The 16430-nt window shown below is 46.7% G+C and overlaps 1 protein-coding gene across 1 annotated transcript in view; it reads left to right on the top strand.

Annotated features, from left to right (window-relative positions):
• Window positions 1-16430, top strand: part of LOC124552513 (multiple epidermal growth factor-like domains protein 11) — a 159153-nt gene that overhangs the window by 71152 nt on the left and 71571 nt on the right. The window contains exons 4-5 of the mRNA XM_047126802.1: window positions 132-268; window positions 15994-16180. Coding sequence (XP_046982758.1) covers window positions 132-268; window positions 15994-16180 — 324 coding nt within the window. The remainder of the gene's footprint in view (window positions 1-131; window positions 269-15993; window positions 16181-16430) is intronic.

The raw sequence follows: 16430 nt of genomic DNA, 5'->3' as shown, positions 1-16430 counted from the left end.
CTGGACAAATGTATTCCAGAATTCTTTACTCTACATTAAATATTTCTTGGTGTTGAGATTGTTTCCCTTCAGTGTATTTTCAGAGACGGTTTTATTTTGGCTGCTCTATATATTAACGACATATGCGACAGGTGCAGCTGTAAGGAGGGCTACCTGCCAGCACCAGCAGACAACAGCTGCCTGAGTCCGTGCGAGTTGCGAGGCTGCGAACACGGCTCCTGCACGGACCTGCACACGTGTACCTGCGACCCGGGCTACAGCCACCAGGGTGAGTACCTGCTGCTGCTGCTGTCTGACCATAACAGGTCTCTGGATACTAAGGCTACAACTCTTGATACACTTCAGATGTAGGTCCAGTGTGTCTATCGTGCAGACAAGTTGGTTGTAGGGCCTCAGCTGGCCCCCTCCTAACAATCATGCGACCATCACTGGCACCGAGGCAGAACCAGCTTTCATCACAAAACACAAAAGACATCTGCATTTACAGGGTGGTGCACGAAATGTGTTACCGAATGTTTCTTTCACAATTTACGACGCATTTTAGATATCCTGCTGGGATCTCTACAGCAGTACCAGCAGAGCTTGGAAAAACAAACGAGTTGCGAAATGACGTGTAACTCACGATGCTGCCGCTAGGAGACTAGTAAGCAGCAATGGCTGACAATGGAAGACTGACGACGCAGCAACGATCGGCAATTGTGCTACTTTTTCGTGAAACGAAAAGCCTTGTTGTGACTCAGAGGCGTTTTCGACAACAGTTTAACACACGATGGGTCCCTTGCAAGAAGACCATCCACAGGTTGTACGATAAATTTGTACAGGAAGGAACAGTATTGGAAGCGAAGCGACCTCAGCCTAAGCCTGTTTGTTCGCCGGAGAATGTTGAAGCGGTACGAGTTGCTGTACAGAGAAGTCCCGGGAAATCTTTCAGAAAGGCAGCAGTGCAACTGGGAATACCCAGATGCTCCGTTCAACGCATTGTTAAAAGTGACCTCCGTATGTACCCATACGAGATGACCTGTGCACAGAAGCTCACTGAAGAACACAAGCAGCAGAGACTACTGTTTGCTCGGTGGGCGGAGGATAGAGAAGAAATTCTCAACAACGTTTGGTTTTCAGACGAGGCGCATTTTCATTTAGACGGTCTGGTTAAAACAAAATGTACGCTTTTGGGCCACTGAAAACTCACAAGTGCTTCATGAACGACAACATTATGCTCCGAGGATTACAGCGTGGGCAGCAATTTCCAGTCACGGACTTATTGGACGCTTTTTCTTTGAAGAAACTGTGAACAGCGAGCGTTATTTGAGCATGCTTCGCAATAGCTTCATTCTGCAGCTTCTTGCTACTACCTTGCCCTCCAACACGCAGTGGTTCATGCAAGATGGAGCAAGGCCACATACTGCAAACACTGTGTTGGAGTTTTTACACGAGCATTTCGACATGTGGATCATTTCACTCAGGTTTCCAGGTCGCTTCAATGACAGATAAAATTGGCCCCCCAATAGTCCAGACCTCAGTCCATGCGACTTTTTGTCTTTGCGGGTACCTAAAGGAAAAATTTTTCCCGAAACGTCCACGTGATTCAATGGAGTTCAGAAGACTTATTCTTCAAGCTTCCAGTGAAATTACGGAAGACAGGTGCCGTAGGGTAATCACTAACTTCATTATTCGCTTGAAGGAAGTTACGAAACGAAATGGTGGACATATTGGGCATGTGCTGAGCTAGAACAAATCTCCATGGACGGCTCTTCATTGTAGTATATTTACCTTTCAGATTGTATTCACAAAGTTTATATTCAAAAACAAAATGGTAACACATTTCGTGCGCCACGCCGTATGTTCAGGCACCCATGTTTCATCTTGTTTCCATATGTTTGTCCAGCCTCTGCCTATCTGGTGGAAACACCATCAAGGTAAAATTAAAGAGATCTGATGTCACACAGATAGTGCACCTTTTTTGTGACTGTAACAGCAATGTAAGGAAGGGGTTATAATGCTTATGTTAATAGCGTGTAGTCAATGAATGATACCTAAGATTACGCAATATTGGGCAACATGTTGCCAATGGAGTGTGTGTGTGTGTGTGTGTGTCTGTGTGTGTGTGTGTGTGTGTGTGTGTGTGTGTGTGTGTGTGTGAGAGAGAGAGAGAGAGAGAGAGAGAGAGAGAGAGAGAGAGAGAGGGGTGGGGGGGGGGGGGGGGGGAGCGAGGGAGGCAGAGGGAGATGGTAAGTAAACTGGGGGACACATAGCGTCCCTGGTGACGTGGCATTACATCCTCCACGGCAGGAGATGGCCAGCAGTTGGCCCCAGAAGGCAACATATATACAGACAAGAAAACGGAGGGCTTTGACTGGCCCAAAACACAAGGAAGAAAGTTACTACCCTGTGTCAGGGTAACAGAGCGGCAGTTGTGAAGCGATGGCAGAGGTGATCGGTTCAGTGTCGAACGTACATCCCGTTGATCTTGACAGCTAAACTGTGGCGCTGTTTAGAGTTTGCTAAATGTGTCAGTTCCGGCGAGATCGTGCACCAGCACTCTCACCTGAAGATGGCGGCCAGTTGGACCGCGGAAATATTGTGTCATGAAGACGTTATGATCCGGGTGCATACCCGAGAAGAATATTATCAATTATTACGCCGGGAAAGCCTTCGTAGTCACGTGCCACCGTGAAATTTAAAATTTTTCCGGCGAACTGAATATTCAAAAAGATTTCGGGCTTGCAGCCGGTCGTCGTTAGCTTCCATCCACGATACTTCGACTGGACAACTGTCAACCATCCTCAGGTAAACCGAATGTTCTCATGAATCAGAAGCCCTCAAACTAACTGTTTTTTGGAGGTACGTGGATGACACTTCCGTACTGTGGCCTCATGGAAAACAAAAATTAATGGAGTTTTTAGATCGCCTCAACTCCATTCATGAGAACATTCGGTTTACCATGGAATTAGAGAAAAATGGTTGCCTCCCTTTCTTGGATGTGCTAGTTAGACGGAAGAGTGATGGCTCTCTGGGGCATTCGGTTTATCGAAAGCCCACACATACTGATTTGTATATAAATTCGTCCAGCTGCCATCACCATCGCAAACAATGAGTGTACTTAAAACACTTGTACACAGAGCTCATGTAGTGTCAGATGCAGATAGTCTGCCTGGAGAGCTTGCCCATCTGAAGAGGGTTTTCAAAGAGAATGGATATTCTACGCGGCAAATTAGCAAGGCACTTGCAATTAAGCCAAGGAAACAGGGAGTGGAGAAAGAAGAGAGCACGTCTACTAAATCTTTAGCTTTTCTTTCCTTTGTTGGCAACATTTCCTTCAAAATTGCACGAATCCTCCACGGTTTCGAAGTGAAAGTAATTTTCCGTCCACCATCGAAGATTTCCGACCTGCTGGGACCAGTGAAAGGCGATCTGGTAATGCGGAAGGCGGGAATTTATAAAATACCTTGTCAGTGTGGCATGTCATACACAGGACAAACATTGCGAACAGTAGAAGAACGTTGCACTGAACATCAACGCTGTACTCGCCTTTTGCAACCTAGCAAGTCTGCAATTGCTGAGCATTGCATTTCCACTGGACACTCAATGGAGTAATGCAAGAGCCGGCCGAAGTGGCCGTGCGGTTAAAGGCGCTGCAGTCTGGAACCGCAAGACCGCTGCGGTCGTAGGTTCGAATCCTGCCTCGGGCATGGATGTTTGTGATGTCCTTAGGTTAGTTAGGTTTAACTAGTTCTAAGTTCGAGGGGACTAATGACCTCAGCAGTTGAGTCCCATAGTGCTCAGAGCCATTTTTTTGAGTAATGCAAGACAACAATTTTGGCCACACTAACGTCCTATTGGGACTCCGTTCATAAAAGAATCAGTGGAAATTCGCACGACAGACAATTTTATGAGCCGTGACAATGGCTACCAGCTAGATAATGCGTGGAACTCCGTCACCTCTAAGATCTGCTCCAGACGAAGACGTCAGAGTACTCCGATGGCCGCGGCAACTGACAACGCCGAAGACAGCTGAGTTCTGCAGTTCCACCAGCGAGGGCGCTGCTGGCGGGCGGTGTGGTTCGTCTCTCCATATGATTTTGACGCATGCGCGGAATACTCGCTGCACGCTATATATTATGAAACGGAGGGCGTCTTCGTCAGTCTGAGGATGGATGGCTGTTGTCCAGTCGAAATATCGTGGATGGAAGCTAACGACGACCGGCTACAAGCCCGAAATCTTTTTGAAAATGTGTCATCGTTTCAGCGTGATATGCGAGTGAATGTAAGACCATTGTAATGTGAGTACGCCACATGTAAATATGTTTTGTAAACCACCACAAAGCAAATTAGTAGAATTAAGAATGGCATCCCTTGAAGAAAAGTGCACCCTGTGATTCGACCACTACCTCCTGTCAGACTTCATTTCATTCTACACTGTTACATCTATCCATCCAGATCCTGAGTCACGCGAATCCACGACCAATTCTCCTACTGTGCAGAGAGGACATAGTCATCTGAAAGATGGAGGTCAGTGTATGTCAGCTAGCCACAGCGAGATACGACGGATGTGTGTGTCCACCAGCAACATCGCCGTGTTCAGAAGGTCTGTCACCAATAGCTTCTGTGGCCAGCCTTGCTAACACAGGGGCAGTGCTGATGCGCAGGGGATGGAGAGATGGTGGTACCGAAAGTACCCTTCCCCTCGCACTACAAGGTGGGTTCGCGAGTACAGATGTACGAGGGTCACCCCAAAAGAAAGGCACACTATTTTTTTAAAAATCCATCTTTTATTCTACATGTTTGAAAGTTGTACAGTGTGTAGATACATCCTTTAGGAACAATATTTTCATTTCTGCACATAATTTCCATTCCTCTCAACTGCCTTACTCCATCTTGGAACCAGGGCCTGTATACCCGCACGGTAAAATTCTGGACCAACCTGTTGGAGCCACTGTTTGGCAGCGTGCACAAGGGAATCTTCATCTTCAAACCTTGTCCCACAAAGACAGTCTTTCAGTTTGCCAAAGAGATGATAGTCACATGGAGCCAGGTCAGGACTGTAAGGTGGGTGTTTCAGTGTCCATCCGAGTTTTGTGATCGTTTCCACGGTTTTTTGACTGACATGTGGCCATGCACTGTCGTGCAACTGCAAAACATCCTGCTTTTGCCGATGTGGTCGAACACGACGCAGTCGAGCTTGAAGTTTCTTCAGTGTCGTCACATATGCATCAGAATTTATGGTGGTTCCACTTGGCACGATGTCCACAAGCGAGAGTCTACATCTATACTCCGCGAGCCACCTTACGGTGTGTGGCGGAGGGTACTTATTGTACCACTATCTAATCCCCCCTTCCCTGTTCCATTCACGAATTGTGCGTGGGAAGAACGACTGCTTGTAAGTCTCCGTATTTGCTCTAATTTCTCGGATCTTTTCGTTGTGATCATTACGCGAGATATATGTGGGCGGTAGTAATATGTTGCCCATCTCTTCCCGGAATGTGCTCTCTCGTAATTTCGATAATAAACCTCTCCGTATTGCGTAACGCCTTTCTTGAAGTGTCCGCCACTGGAGCTTCTTCAGCATCTCCGTAACGCTCTCGCGCTGACTAAATGTCCCCATGACGAATCGCGCTGCTTTTCGCTGGATCATGTCTATCTCTTCTATTAATCCAACCTGGTAAGGGTCCCATACTGATGAGCAATACTCAAGAATCGGACGAACAAGCGTTTTGTAAGCTACTTCTTTCGTCGATGAGTCACATTTTCTTAGAATTCTTCCTATGAATCTCAACCTGGCGCCTGCTTTTCCCACTATTTGTTTTATGTGATCATTCCACTTCAGATCGCTCCGGATAGTAACTCCTAAGTATTTTACGGTCGTTACCGCTTCCAATGATTTTCCACCTATGGCATAATCGTACTGGAAAGGATTTCTGCCCCTATGTATGCGCATTATATTACATTTATCTACGTTTAGGGAAAGCTGCCAGCTGTCGCACCATGCATTAATCCTCTGCAGGTCCTCCTGGAGTACGTACGAGTCTTCTGATGTTGCTACTTTCTTGTAGACAACCGTGTCATCTGCAAATAGCCTCACGGAGCTACCGATGTTGTCAACTAAGTCATTTATGTATATTGTAAACAATAAAGGTCCTATCACGCTTCCCTGCGGTACTCCCGAAATTACCTCTACATCTGCAGATTTTGAACCGTTAAGAATGACATGTTGTGTTCTTTCTTCTAGGAAATCCTGAATCCAATCACAAACCTGGTCCGATATTCCGTAAGCTCGTATTTTTTTCACTAAACGTAAGTGCGGAACCGTATCAAATGCCTTCCTGAAGTCCAGGAATACGGCATCAATCTGCTCGCCAGTGTCTACGGCACTGTGAATTTCTTGGGCAAATAGGGCGAGCTGAGTTTCACATGATCTCTGTTTGCGGAATCCATGTTGGTTATGATGAAGGAGATTTGTATTATCTAAGAACGTCATAATACGAGAACACAAAACATGTTCCATTATTCTACAACAGATTGACGTAAGCGAAATAGGCCTATAATTATTCGCATCTGATTTATGACCCTTCTTGAAAATGGGAACGACCTGCGCTTTCTTCCAGTCGCTAGGTACTTTACGTTCTTCCAGCGATCTACGATAAATTGCTGATAGAAAGGGGGCAAGTTCTTTAGCATAATCACTGTAGAATCTTAAGGGTATCTCGTCTGGTCCGGATGCTTTTCCGCTACTAAGTGATAGCAGTTGTTTTTCAATTCCGATATCGTTTATTTCAATATTTTCCATTTTGGCGTCCGTGCGACGGCTGAAGTCAGGGACCGTGTTACGATTTTCCGCAGTGAAACAGTTTCGGAACACTGAATTCAGTATTTCTGCCTTTCTTCGGTCGTCCTCTGTTTCGGTGCCATCGTGGTCAACGAGTGACTGAATAGGGGATTTAGATCCGCTTACGGATTTTACATATGACCAAAACTTTTTAGGGTTCTTGTTTAGATTGTTTGCCAATGTTTTATGTTCGAATTCGTTGAATGCTTCTCTCATTGCTCTCTTTACGCTCTTTTTCGCTTCGTTCAGCTTTTCCTTATCAGCTATGATTCGACTACTCTTAAACCTATGATGAAGCTTTCTTTGTTTCCGTAGTACCTTTCGTACATGATTGTTATACCACGGTGGATCTTTCCCCTCGCTTTGGACCTTAGTCGGTACGAACTTATCTAAGGCGTACTGGACAATGTTTCTGAATTTTTTCCATTTTTGTTCCACATCCTCTTCCTCAGAAATGAACGTTTGATGGTGGTCACTCAGATATTCTGCGATTTGTGCCCTATCACTCTTGTTAATCAAATATATTTTCCTTCCTTTCTTGGCATTTCTTATTACACTTGTAGTCATTGATGCAACCACTGACTTATGATCACTGATACCCTCTTCTACATTCACGGAGTCGAAAAGTTCCGGTCTATTTGTTGCTATGAGGTCTAAAACGTTAGCTTCACGAGTTGGTTCTCTAACTATCTGCTCGAAGTAATTCTCGGACAAGGCAGTCAGGATAATGTCACAAGAGTCTCTGTCCCTGGCTCCAGTTCTGATTGTTTGACTATCCCATTCTATACCTGGTAGATTGAAGTCTCCCCCTATTACAATAGTATGATCACGAAACTTCTTCACGACGTTCTGCAGGTTCTCTCTGAGGCGCTCAACTACTACGGTTGCTGATGCAGGTGGTCTATAGAAGCATCCGACTATCATATCTGACCCACCTTTGATACTTAACTTAACCCAGATTATTTCACATTCGCATTCGCTAATAACTTCACTGGATATTATTGAATTCTTTACTGCTATAAATACTCCTCCACCATTGGCGTTTATCCTATCCTTGCGGTATATATTCCATTCTGTGTCTAGGATTTCGTTACTGTTCACTTCCGGTTTTAACCAACTTTCCGTTCCTAATACTATATGCGCACTATTTCCTTCAATAAGAGATACTAATTCAGGAACCTTGCGCTGGATACTCCTGCAGTTTACCAATATTACGTTAACTTTTCCTGTTTTTGGTCTCTGAGGACGGACGTTCTTTATCAACGATGATAATGTCCTCTCTGGTAAGCCGTCAGGTATTTTATCGTTTCGCCCAAGGGGGGTCCCTCTAACCTAAAAAACCCCCGTGTGCACGCCACACGTACTCTGCTACCCTAGTAGCTGCTTCCGGTGTGTAGTGCACGCCTGACCTGTCTAGGGGGGCCCTACAGTTCTCCACCCAATAACGGAGGTCGATGAATTTGCAACCATTATAGTCGCAGAGTCGTCTGAGCCTCTGGTTTAGACCCTCCACACGGCTCCAAACCAGAGGACCGCGATCGACTCTGGGCACTATGCTGCAGATATTAAGCTCAGCTTGCACTCCGCGTGCGATGCTGGTTGTCTTCACCAAATCAGCCAGCCGCCGGAAGGAACCAAGGATGGCCTCAGACCCCAAGCGGCAGGCGTCATTCGTTCCGACATGTGCTACTATCTGCAGCCGGTCACACCCAGTGCGTTCAATAGCTGCCGGAAGGGCCTCCTCCACATTACGGACGAGACCCCCCGGCAAGCACACCGAGTGCACACTGGCATTCTTCCCCGACCTACCCGCTATTTTCCTGAGGGGCTCCATAACCCGCCTAACGTTGGAGCTCCCTATAACTAATAGGCCCGCCCTCTGTGACTGTCGGGACCTTGCCGGAGAATCGGCCACTGGCCCAACAGGCGAGGCATCCTGTGGTGGCTCGGAAACGATGTCATCACCACTAGGAAGCACCCCGTACCTGTTGGAAAGGGGTAAGGCAGCTGCCACGCGGCCAGATCCCACCTTCGCCTTTCGGCCAGGCACGCGCGAGCCCACCACTGTCCGCCATTCACCCTGGAGTGATGGCTGACCGGTAAGATGCTCACTGCCGGAAGACGCAGCGACATCAGGGGTTCCATGTGATTCCAAGGCCACCGAAGTAGGCATAGGTCTCACCACAGTTGCCCCAACGCCACTACGAGCCGACGCCTGCGCCTCGAGCTCGATGAGCCTAACAGACAAAGCCTCCACCTGCCCCCGAAGAGTGGCCAATTCTCCTTGCGTCCGCTCACAACAACCACAGTCCCTACACATGACTATGTTTACCCTACTCTATACGCTGACAAATTCCCAAGATAATCTTCTGATGAGCTACTCTGATAATCAAGAAACACTCACTGAAATACGAGACGCGAAAACTACTCTAGGTTTACCCAGAAAAACTATTTAAAAGCTAAGCGCAGCAAATAAGTACAAAAACGCTTTATACAAACAGTACTCGCTGCTGCTGGTGTTCTCGCTCTGGCTGTCGGAATCGAAAAACACCGTAGCCGTAATTTTTCCAGCAGAAAGTGTCGTTCTGGATTCTTTTTTCTTGGGTGAATTTGCATGATGCCACACCATTGATTGCCTCTTCGTCTCTGGTGAAAAATGATGGAACCATGTTTCATCACCTGTCACAATTCTTCCAAGAAATTCATCTGCACCATTCTCGTACTGTTCCAAAAGTTCGCTGCATACCGTTTTTCTTGTTTCTTTGCGAGCCACTGTCAACATCGTGGGAACCCACCTGCCACAAACTTTTTTTAACGCCAACACTTTCAATATTCTGCAAACACTTCCTTCCCTGTCCCAACGTAGAGTGACAATTCGTTCACTGTGGTGCGTCTGTCAGCAGTCACCAATTCGTTGACTCTCTGCACATTGTCTGGAGCGTGTGCAGTACGAGGCCTGCCGCTGTGAGGACAATCCTCAATATTGGCGTGCCCGCTTTCATCACGTAACCTGCTTACCCACCGACTGACTGTACTGCGATCGACAGCAGCATCTCCATACGCCTTTTTCAACCTCTTGTGGATGTTTCCCACTGTCTCGTTTGCACAGCACAGGAATTCTATGACAGCACGTTGCTTCTGACGAACAAGTGTAGCAGCCATCTTGAAGACATGCTGTGACAGCGCCACTCACAGGAACAGGTTGAACTAAGTTTGGAAACAAGCGGGAAGGAAGTATCTACACACCGTAAAACTTTCACACATGCAGAATGAAAACTCTATTTTTGCAAAAATAGTCTGCATTTCTTTTGGAGTGACCCTCGTAGACCTGCAGAGATTACTATGCAAGGATTGTGATATTTCTGTCTGTGGCCGCCAGATTTTATTTTGTTAGAAGCTCGCCTTGATGCAGCTTGATACACGCAAAGTAGCATATGGTACGAAAGTGTAGTGAGGTACAAGCAGCAGATGGTTCAGTACGAACCATTCCCGTGCGGGAGTCCGCCAATTGTACTGAAAAAAACCTGCTTATGATTGGTCGGCACGTTCGGGTGCTAGGCGCCGAAATGCTCAACTTATCTTATTAATTATTTATATAGTTTCCATTGTATTTAACCCAGTTTTTAGTATGACAATCTCTCATGGTTGCCCTACGAGTCTGTCGTTTTTTAAATTAAATTTAATAGTTGTGAGAAACGTAAGATTAACGATATTGCAACGGAAGTTGCGATGGCACCTGCGCAGTATCTGCAAAACGTTCCAAGTGAGAGTCGTGGTCAAAATAGTGTTCTTAGAACTGTAAACTCACAGCATTCGCATTCTGCACACTACTTGGTGTCGAGAGTGCAGTGTATTTACAAAATAGCGACAGAACAAGAAAAAAGCTTTTCAGTGTTGTAATATGCGAGATGTTTATTTGTTATAAGAGCACAGCGTAAATTCAAAAGGCATTGTGTAAAAGAACTGCCATGTAAACAGAGCGTTGTGCGTTGGATTTGACAGTACTGGTAGTCTCTGTAAATTGAAAAGTATCAGCCGACCAACTGTGCCACCATCTAAGCATGGGGAGGGCGAGGGAAAATTTCGTCGACGACGTAAAAATGTTCGGTCCGCGCAAACCACAAACATGGAATACTGCAGCAAACTGTGTGGAGCAGTCGGCGACGGCGGCTACATTTCTAACCGTTTCGTTTGCAGCTCGTGCCACTATTAGAACCGAAGGATTATGGCTGGCGCCATCAATTTTGTATGACAGAGTAGGAAGCAAAGGACGAACATTTCGCCTCCAAGGTGATGTTCTACATCTACATACATACTACAAAATCCACCATACGGTGCGTGGCGGATGGTACCTCGTAGCACAACTAGCATCTTCTCTCCCTGTTCCACTCCCAAACAGAACAAGGAAAAAATGACTGCCTATGTGCCTCTGTACGAGCCCTAATCTCTCTTAACTTATCTTTGTAGTCTTTCCGCGAAATGTAAGTTGGCGGCAGTAAAATTGTACTGCAGTCAGCCTCAAATGCTGGTTCTCTAAATTTCCTCACTAGCGATTCACGAAAAGAACGCCACCTTTCCTCCAGAGACTCCCACCCGAGTTCCTGAAGCATTTCCGTAACACTCGTGTGATGATCAAACCTACCAGTGACAAATCTAGCAGCCCATCTCTGAATTGCTTCTATGTCCTCCCTGTCCGCCCCCGGTAGCTGAGTGGTCAGCGTGACAGACTGTCAATCCTAAGGGCCCGGGTTCGATTCCCGGCTGGGTCGGAGATTTTCTCCGCTCAGGGACTGGGTGTTGTGTTGTCCTAATCATCATCATTTCATCCCCATCGACACGCAGGTCGCCGAAGAGGCGTCAACTCGAAAGACCTGCACCAGGCGAACGGTCTACCCGACGGGAGGCCCTAGCCACACGACATTTCATTTCTATGTCCTCCCTCAATCCAACCTGATAGGGATCCCAAACGTTCGAGCAGTACTCAAGAATATGTCGTATTAGTGTTTTATAAGCGGTCTCCTTTACAGATGAACCACATCTTCCCAAAATTCTACCAATGAACCGAAAACGACTATCCGCCTTACCCACAACTGCCATTACATGATTGTCCCACTTCATATCGCTCTGCAGTGTTACGCCCAAATATTTAATCGACGTGATTGTGTCAAGCGCTACACTACTAATGGAGTATTCAAACATCACGGGATTCTTTTTCCTATTCATCTGCATTAATTTACATTTATCTATATTTAGAGTTAGCTGCCATTCTTTACACCAATCACAAATCCTATCCAAGTCATCTTGTATCCTCGTACAGTCACTCAACGACGACACCTTCCCGTACACCACAGCATCATCAGCAAACAGCCGCACATTGCTATCCATCCTATCCAAAAGATCATTTATGTAGATAGAAAACAACAGCGGACCTACCACACTTGCCTGGGGCGCTCCAGATGATACCCTCACCTCCGATGAACACTCACCATCGAGGACAACGTACTGGGTTCTATTACGTAAGAAGTCTTCGAGCCACTCACATACTTGGGTACCAATCCCATATGCTCGTACCTTAGTTAGGAGTCTGCAGGCACCGACTCAAACGCTTTCCGGAAGTCAAGGAGTATGGCATCCGTCTGATACCCTTCATCCATGGTTCGCAAGATACCATGTGAAAAAAGGGCGCGTTTCGCAGGAGCTATGCTTTCTAAGGCCGTGCTGATGCATGGACAGCAACTTCTCTGTCTCAAGGAAATTCATTGTATTCGAACTGAGAATATGTTCGAGAATCCTGCAACAAACCGATGTTAAGGATATTGGTCTGTAATTTTGAGGATCCGTCCTTCTACCCTTCTTATATACAGGTGTCACCTGCGCTTTCTTCCAGTCGCTCGGGACTTTACGTTGGGCAAGAGATTCGCGATAAATGCAAGCACCGAAGAAATAACCTTCCATTTTTGTGGGAAGGTTGATCGTCACAGTGTGGGAGTCTGGGGCAATGAGAATCCTCATGAAATTGTGTCGCATGACCGTGATACGCTGAAAGTTAATTTCTGTGGAGTGTCACAGACGAAGCTGTATCGCCGTTTTTCGTCTGTGAGAAGAGAGTGACGGGCACCTCTTACCTTGACATTTGTGGTTGTTTCCAGAACCGACTGCTGACTCGGAGAATTTCATCTTGCAACAACACGGGGCACTCCCGTCATTGGAGCATCGACGTTGGTCGCTACGTAAACGACGAACTTCCGCGTTGGCCATGGTGGTGCAGATAAGCAGTTGTTAGCATCCCACTTAGTAAATGAATCGACTTCATTTACTTCCAGTACGATGGACGTGGAAGAATTAAGGGCAAATTTTAAACACATTGTAAATCACGCATTGGACAAGTATCTGCCGAAAAAGTGGGTTACGGACGGAAAATACCCACCGTGGTTTAACAGCGCAATTCGGAGAATGCTCAGGAAGCAAAGGCAGTTGCACTCGCGGTACAAGAAAGGTCGGGAGAATGAGGACAGGCAAAAGTTAGTAGAGATTCGTGCTGCTGTAAAAAGAGCGAACCGCGAAGCATTGAACCGCCACCACCGTCATACCTCAGCAAAAGATCTTGCTGAAAACCCAAGGAAATTCTGGTCTTACGTAAAATCGGTAAGCCGGTCGAAGGCTTCCATACAGTCACTCACTGGCCAGTCTGGCCTGGCAACGGAAGACAGCAAAACGAAAGCTGACATTTTAAGTTTAGCATTTGAGAAATCTTTCACGCAGGAGGATCGTACAAACATACCGCCGTTTGACTCTCGTACAGATTCCCGTATGGAGGACATAGTGATAGACATCCCTGGGGTTGTGAAGCAGCTGAATGGGTTGAAAATAAATAAATCGCCAGGTCCTCATGGGATTCCAATTCGGTTTTACAGAGAGTACTCTACTGCATTGGCTCCTTACTTAGCTTGCATTTATCGCGAATCTCTTGCCCAACGTGAAGTCCCGAGCGACTGGAAAAAAGCGCAGGTGACGCCTGTATATAAGAAGGGTAGAAGGACGGATCCTCAAAATTACAGACCAATATCCTTAACATCGGTTTGTTGCAGGATTCTCGAACATATTCTCAGTTCGAATATAATGAATTTCCTTGAGACAGAGAAGTTGCTGTCCATGCATCAGCACGGCTTTAGAAAGCATCGCTCCTGCGAAACGCAACTCGCCCTTTTTTCTCGTGATATCTTCCGAACCGTGGATGAAGGGTATCAGACGGATGCCATATTCCTTGACTTCCGGAAAGTGTTTGACTCGGTGCCCCACAGCAGACTCCTAACTAAGGTACGAGCATATGGGATTAGTTCCCAAGTATGTGAGTGGCTCGAAGACTTCTTAAGTAATAGAACCCCGTACGTTGTCCTCGATGGTGAGTGTTAATCGGAGGTGAGGGTATCATCTGAAGTGCCCCAGGGAAGTGTGGTAGGTCCGCTGTTGTTTTCTATCTACATAAATGATCTTTTGGATAGGGTGGATACCAATGTGCGGCTGTTTGCTGATGATGCTGTGGTGTACGGGAAGGTGTCGTCGTTGAGTGACTGTAGGAGGATACAAGATGATTTGAATAGGATTTGTGATTGGTGTAAAGAATGGCAGCTAACTCTAAATATTGATAAATGTAAATTAATGCAGATGAATAGGAAAAAGAATCCCGTAATGTTTGAATACTTCATTAGTAGTGTAGCGCTTGACACAGTCACGTCGATTAAATATTTGGGCGTAACATTGCAGAGCGATATGAAGTGGGACAAGCATGTAACGGCATTTCTGGGGAAGGCGGATAGTCATCTTCGGTTCATTGGTAGAATTTTGGGAAGATGTGGTTCATCTATAAAGGAGACCGCTTATAAAATACTAATACGACCTATTCTTGAGTACTGCTCGAGCGTTTGGGATCCCTATCAGGTCGGATTGAGGGAGGACATAGAAGCAATTCAGAGGTGGGCTGCTAGATTTGTTACTGGTAGGTTTGATCATCACGCGAGTGTTACGGAATTGCTTCAGGAACTCGGGTGGGAGTCTCTGGAGGAAAGGAGGCGTTCTTTTCGTGAATCGCTAGTGAGGAAATTTAGAGAACCAGCATTTGAGGCTAACTGCAGTACAGTTTTACTGCCGCCAACTCACATTTCGCGGAAAGACTACAAAGATAAGATAAGAGAGATTAGGGCTCGTACAGAGGCATATAGGCAGTCATTTTTCCCTCGTTCTGTTTGGGAGTGGAACAGGGAGAGAAGATGCTAGTTGTGGCACGAGGTACCCTGCGCCACGCACCGTATGATGGATTGCGGAGTATGTATATAGATGTCCCCTTGGCCCCTCCAGGTCGCCTGACTTAACATCTTGTGACTTTTTCGTTAGGAGGTACATTAAGGACCCTGTTTATGTATCGCCAATGACAAGAACGCTGTTACAGTCCTGAGAAGACATCACTGCTGCTGTGATGAACATTCAGATGGTGCTACTACATGAGTTACAGAACGAACGTGACCAAAGCTTGGACGTGTGTCATCCGACCAGAGGGGTATTTTGGTACGTTTGTAGAATGAAGAAAGGAAAATTGATGAGTTTACAGCTCTAGCCATTCATCAGTCGTACACGATCCATTACCATTAATGTTAACACCACTCATGTTCGATGTCAACGAGCAATGAGCACTCATATACGTCAGGTGGCAGCACTAGCATTTGAGGGTACATAAAGCGTGTTGTAGGATGCTGATAACAGTGCAGACGTTGTCGCAATGCGGAAATGAAGTGCCGCGCGGGATTAGCCGAGCGGTCTAGGCGCTTCAGTCATGGACTGTGCGGCTGGTCCCAGCGGAGGTTCGAGTCCTCCCTCGGGCATGGGTGTGTGTGTTTGTCCGTAGGATAATTTAGTTTAAGTAGTGTGTAAGCTTAGGGACTGATGACCTTAGCAGTTAAGTCCCATAAGATTTCACACACATTTGAACATTTGGAAATGAAGTTATTTGTGCGACGTTCAAAAGGGTAGAATCATCGATTTTCGGACCAAGGGTGGAAACAGTTCCAAAACGGCTAAGTTTGTAAACTGTACGCGTTTTTCTGTGTCACCCTGTACTACAGAACGTTTCGGACAGCAGCGCCGCTGCCTCTTCAGGGCGCTTCTCCCTTTTCCAGAGGGTGGCCACTGCCAGCCGGTGTGCGCAGTGGGCTGCGGCAAGAACGCTCGCTGCGTGGCGCCCGGTCGCTGCAGCTGCCTGGAGGGTTACGGAGGGCTGGACTCCAGCGGATGCCACCCACTGTGCAGGCTCCAGGCGCGAGGGGCCGAGTGCGTCGCCACGGAGCAGTACCAGTGTCTGCGGGGGTGAGTGCATCTCTGGCAACACGTAGTGCTCCACTCTCCAGTGTCTGTGAAACTTGTGTAGGGTTCCACAGGGATCCATTCTGGCACCACTGTGGAGGAATGGTATTCCACAGGGGTCCATTCTAGTACCTCTAATACCGAGTGTCCAGCTTTCGCAATCCGCACACTATCTATCGCTCTATCTATCGCTTGAGCCTTTTACCGCAGTGACGCAGGGTCAGCCATCGTTAATCGGATTTGGCATGTTAAT

This window comes from Schistocerca americana, chromosome 10 (genome assembly GCF_021461395.2).
Source record: "Schistocerca americana isolate TAMUIC-IGC-003095 chromosome 10, iqSchAmer2.1, whole genome shotgun sequence".
Classification (NCBI taxonomy): Eukaryota; Metazoa; Arthropoda; class Insecta; order Orthoptera; family Acrididae; genus Schistocerca; species Schistocerca americana.
This window is presented reverse-complemented; position numbering and strand designations above follow the sequence as displayed.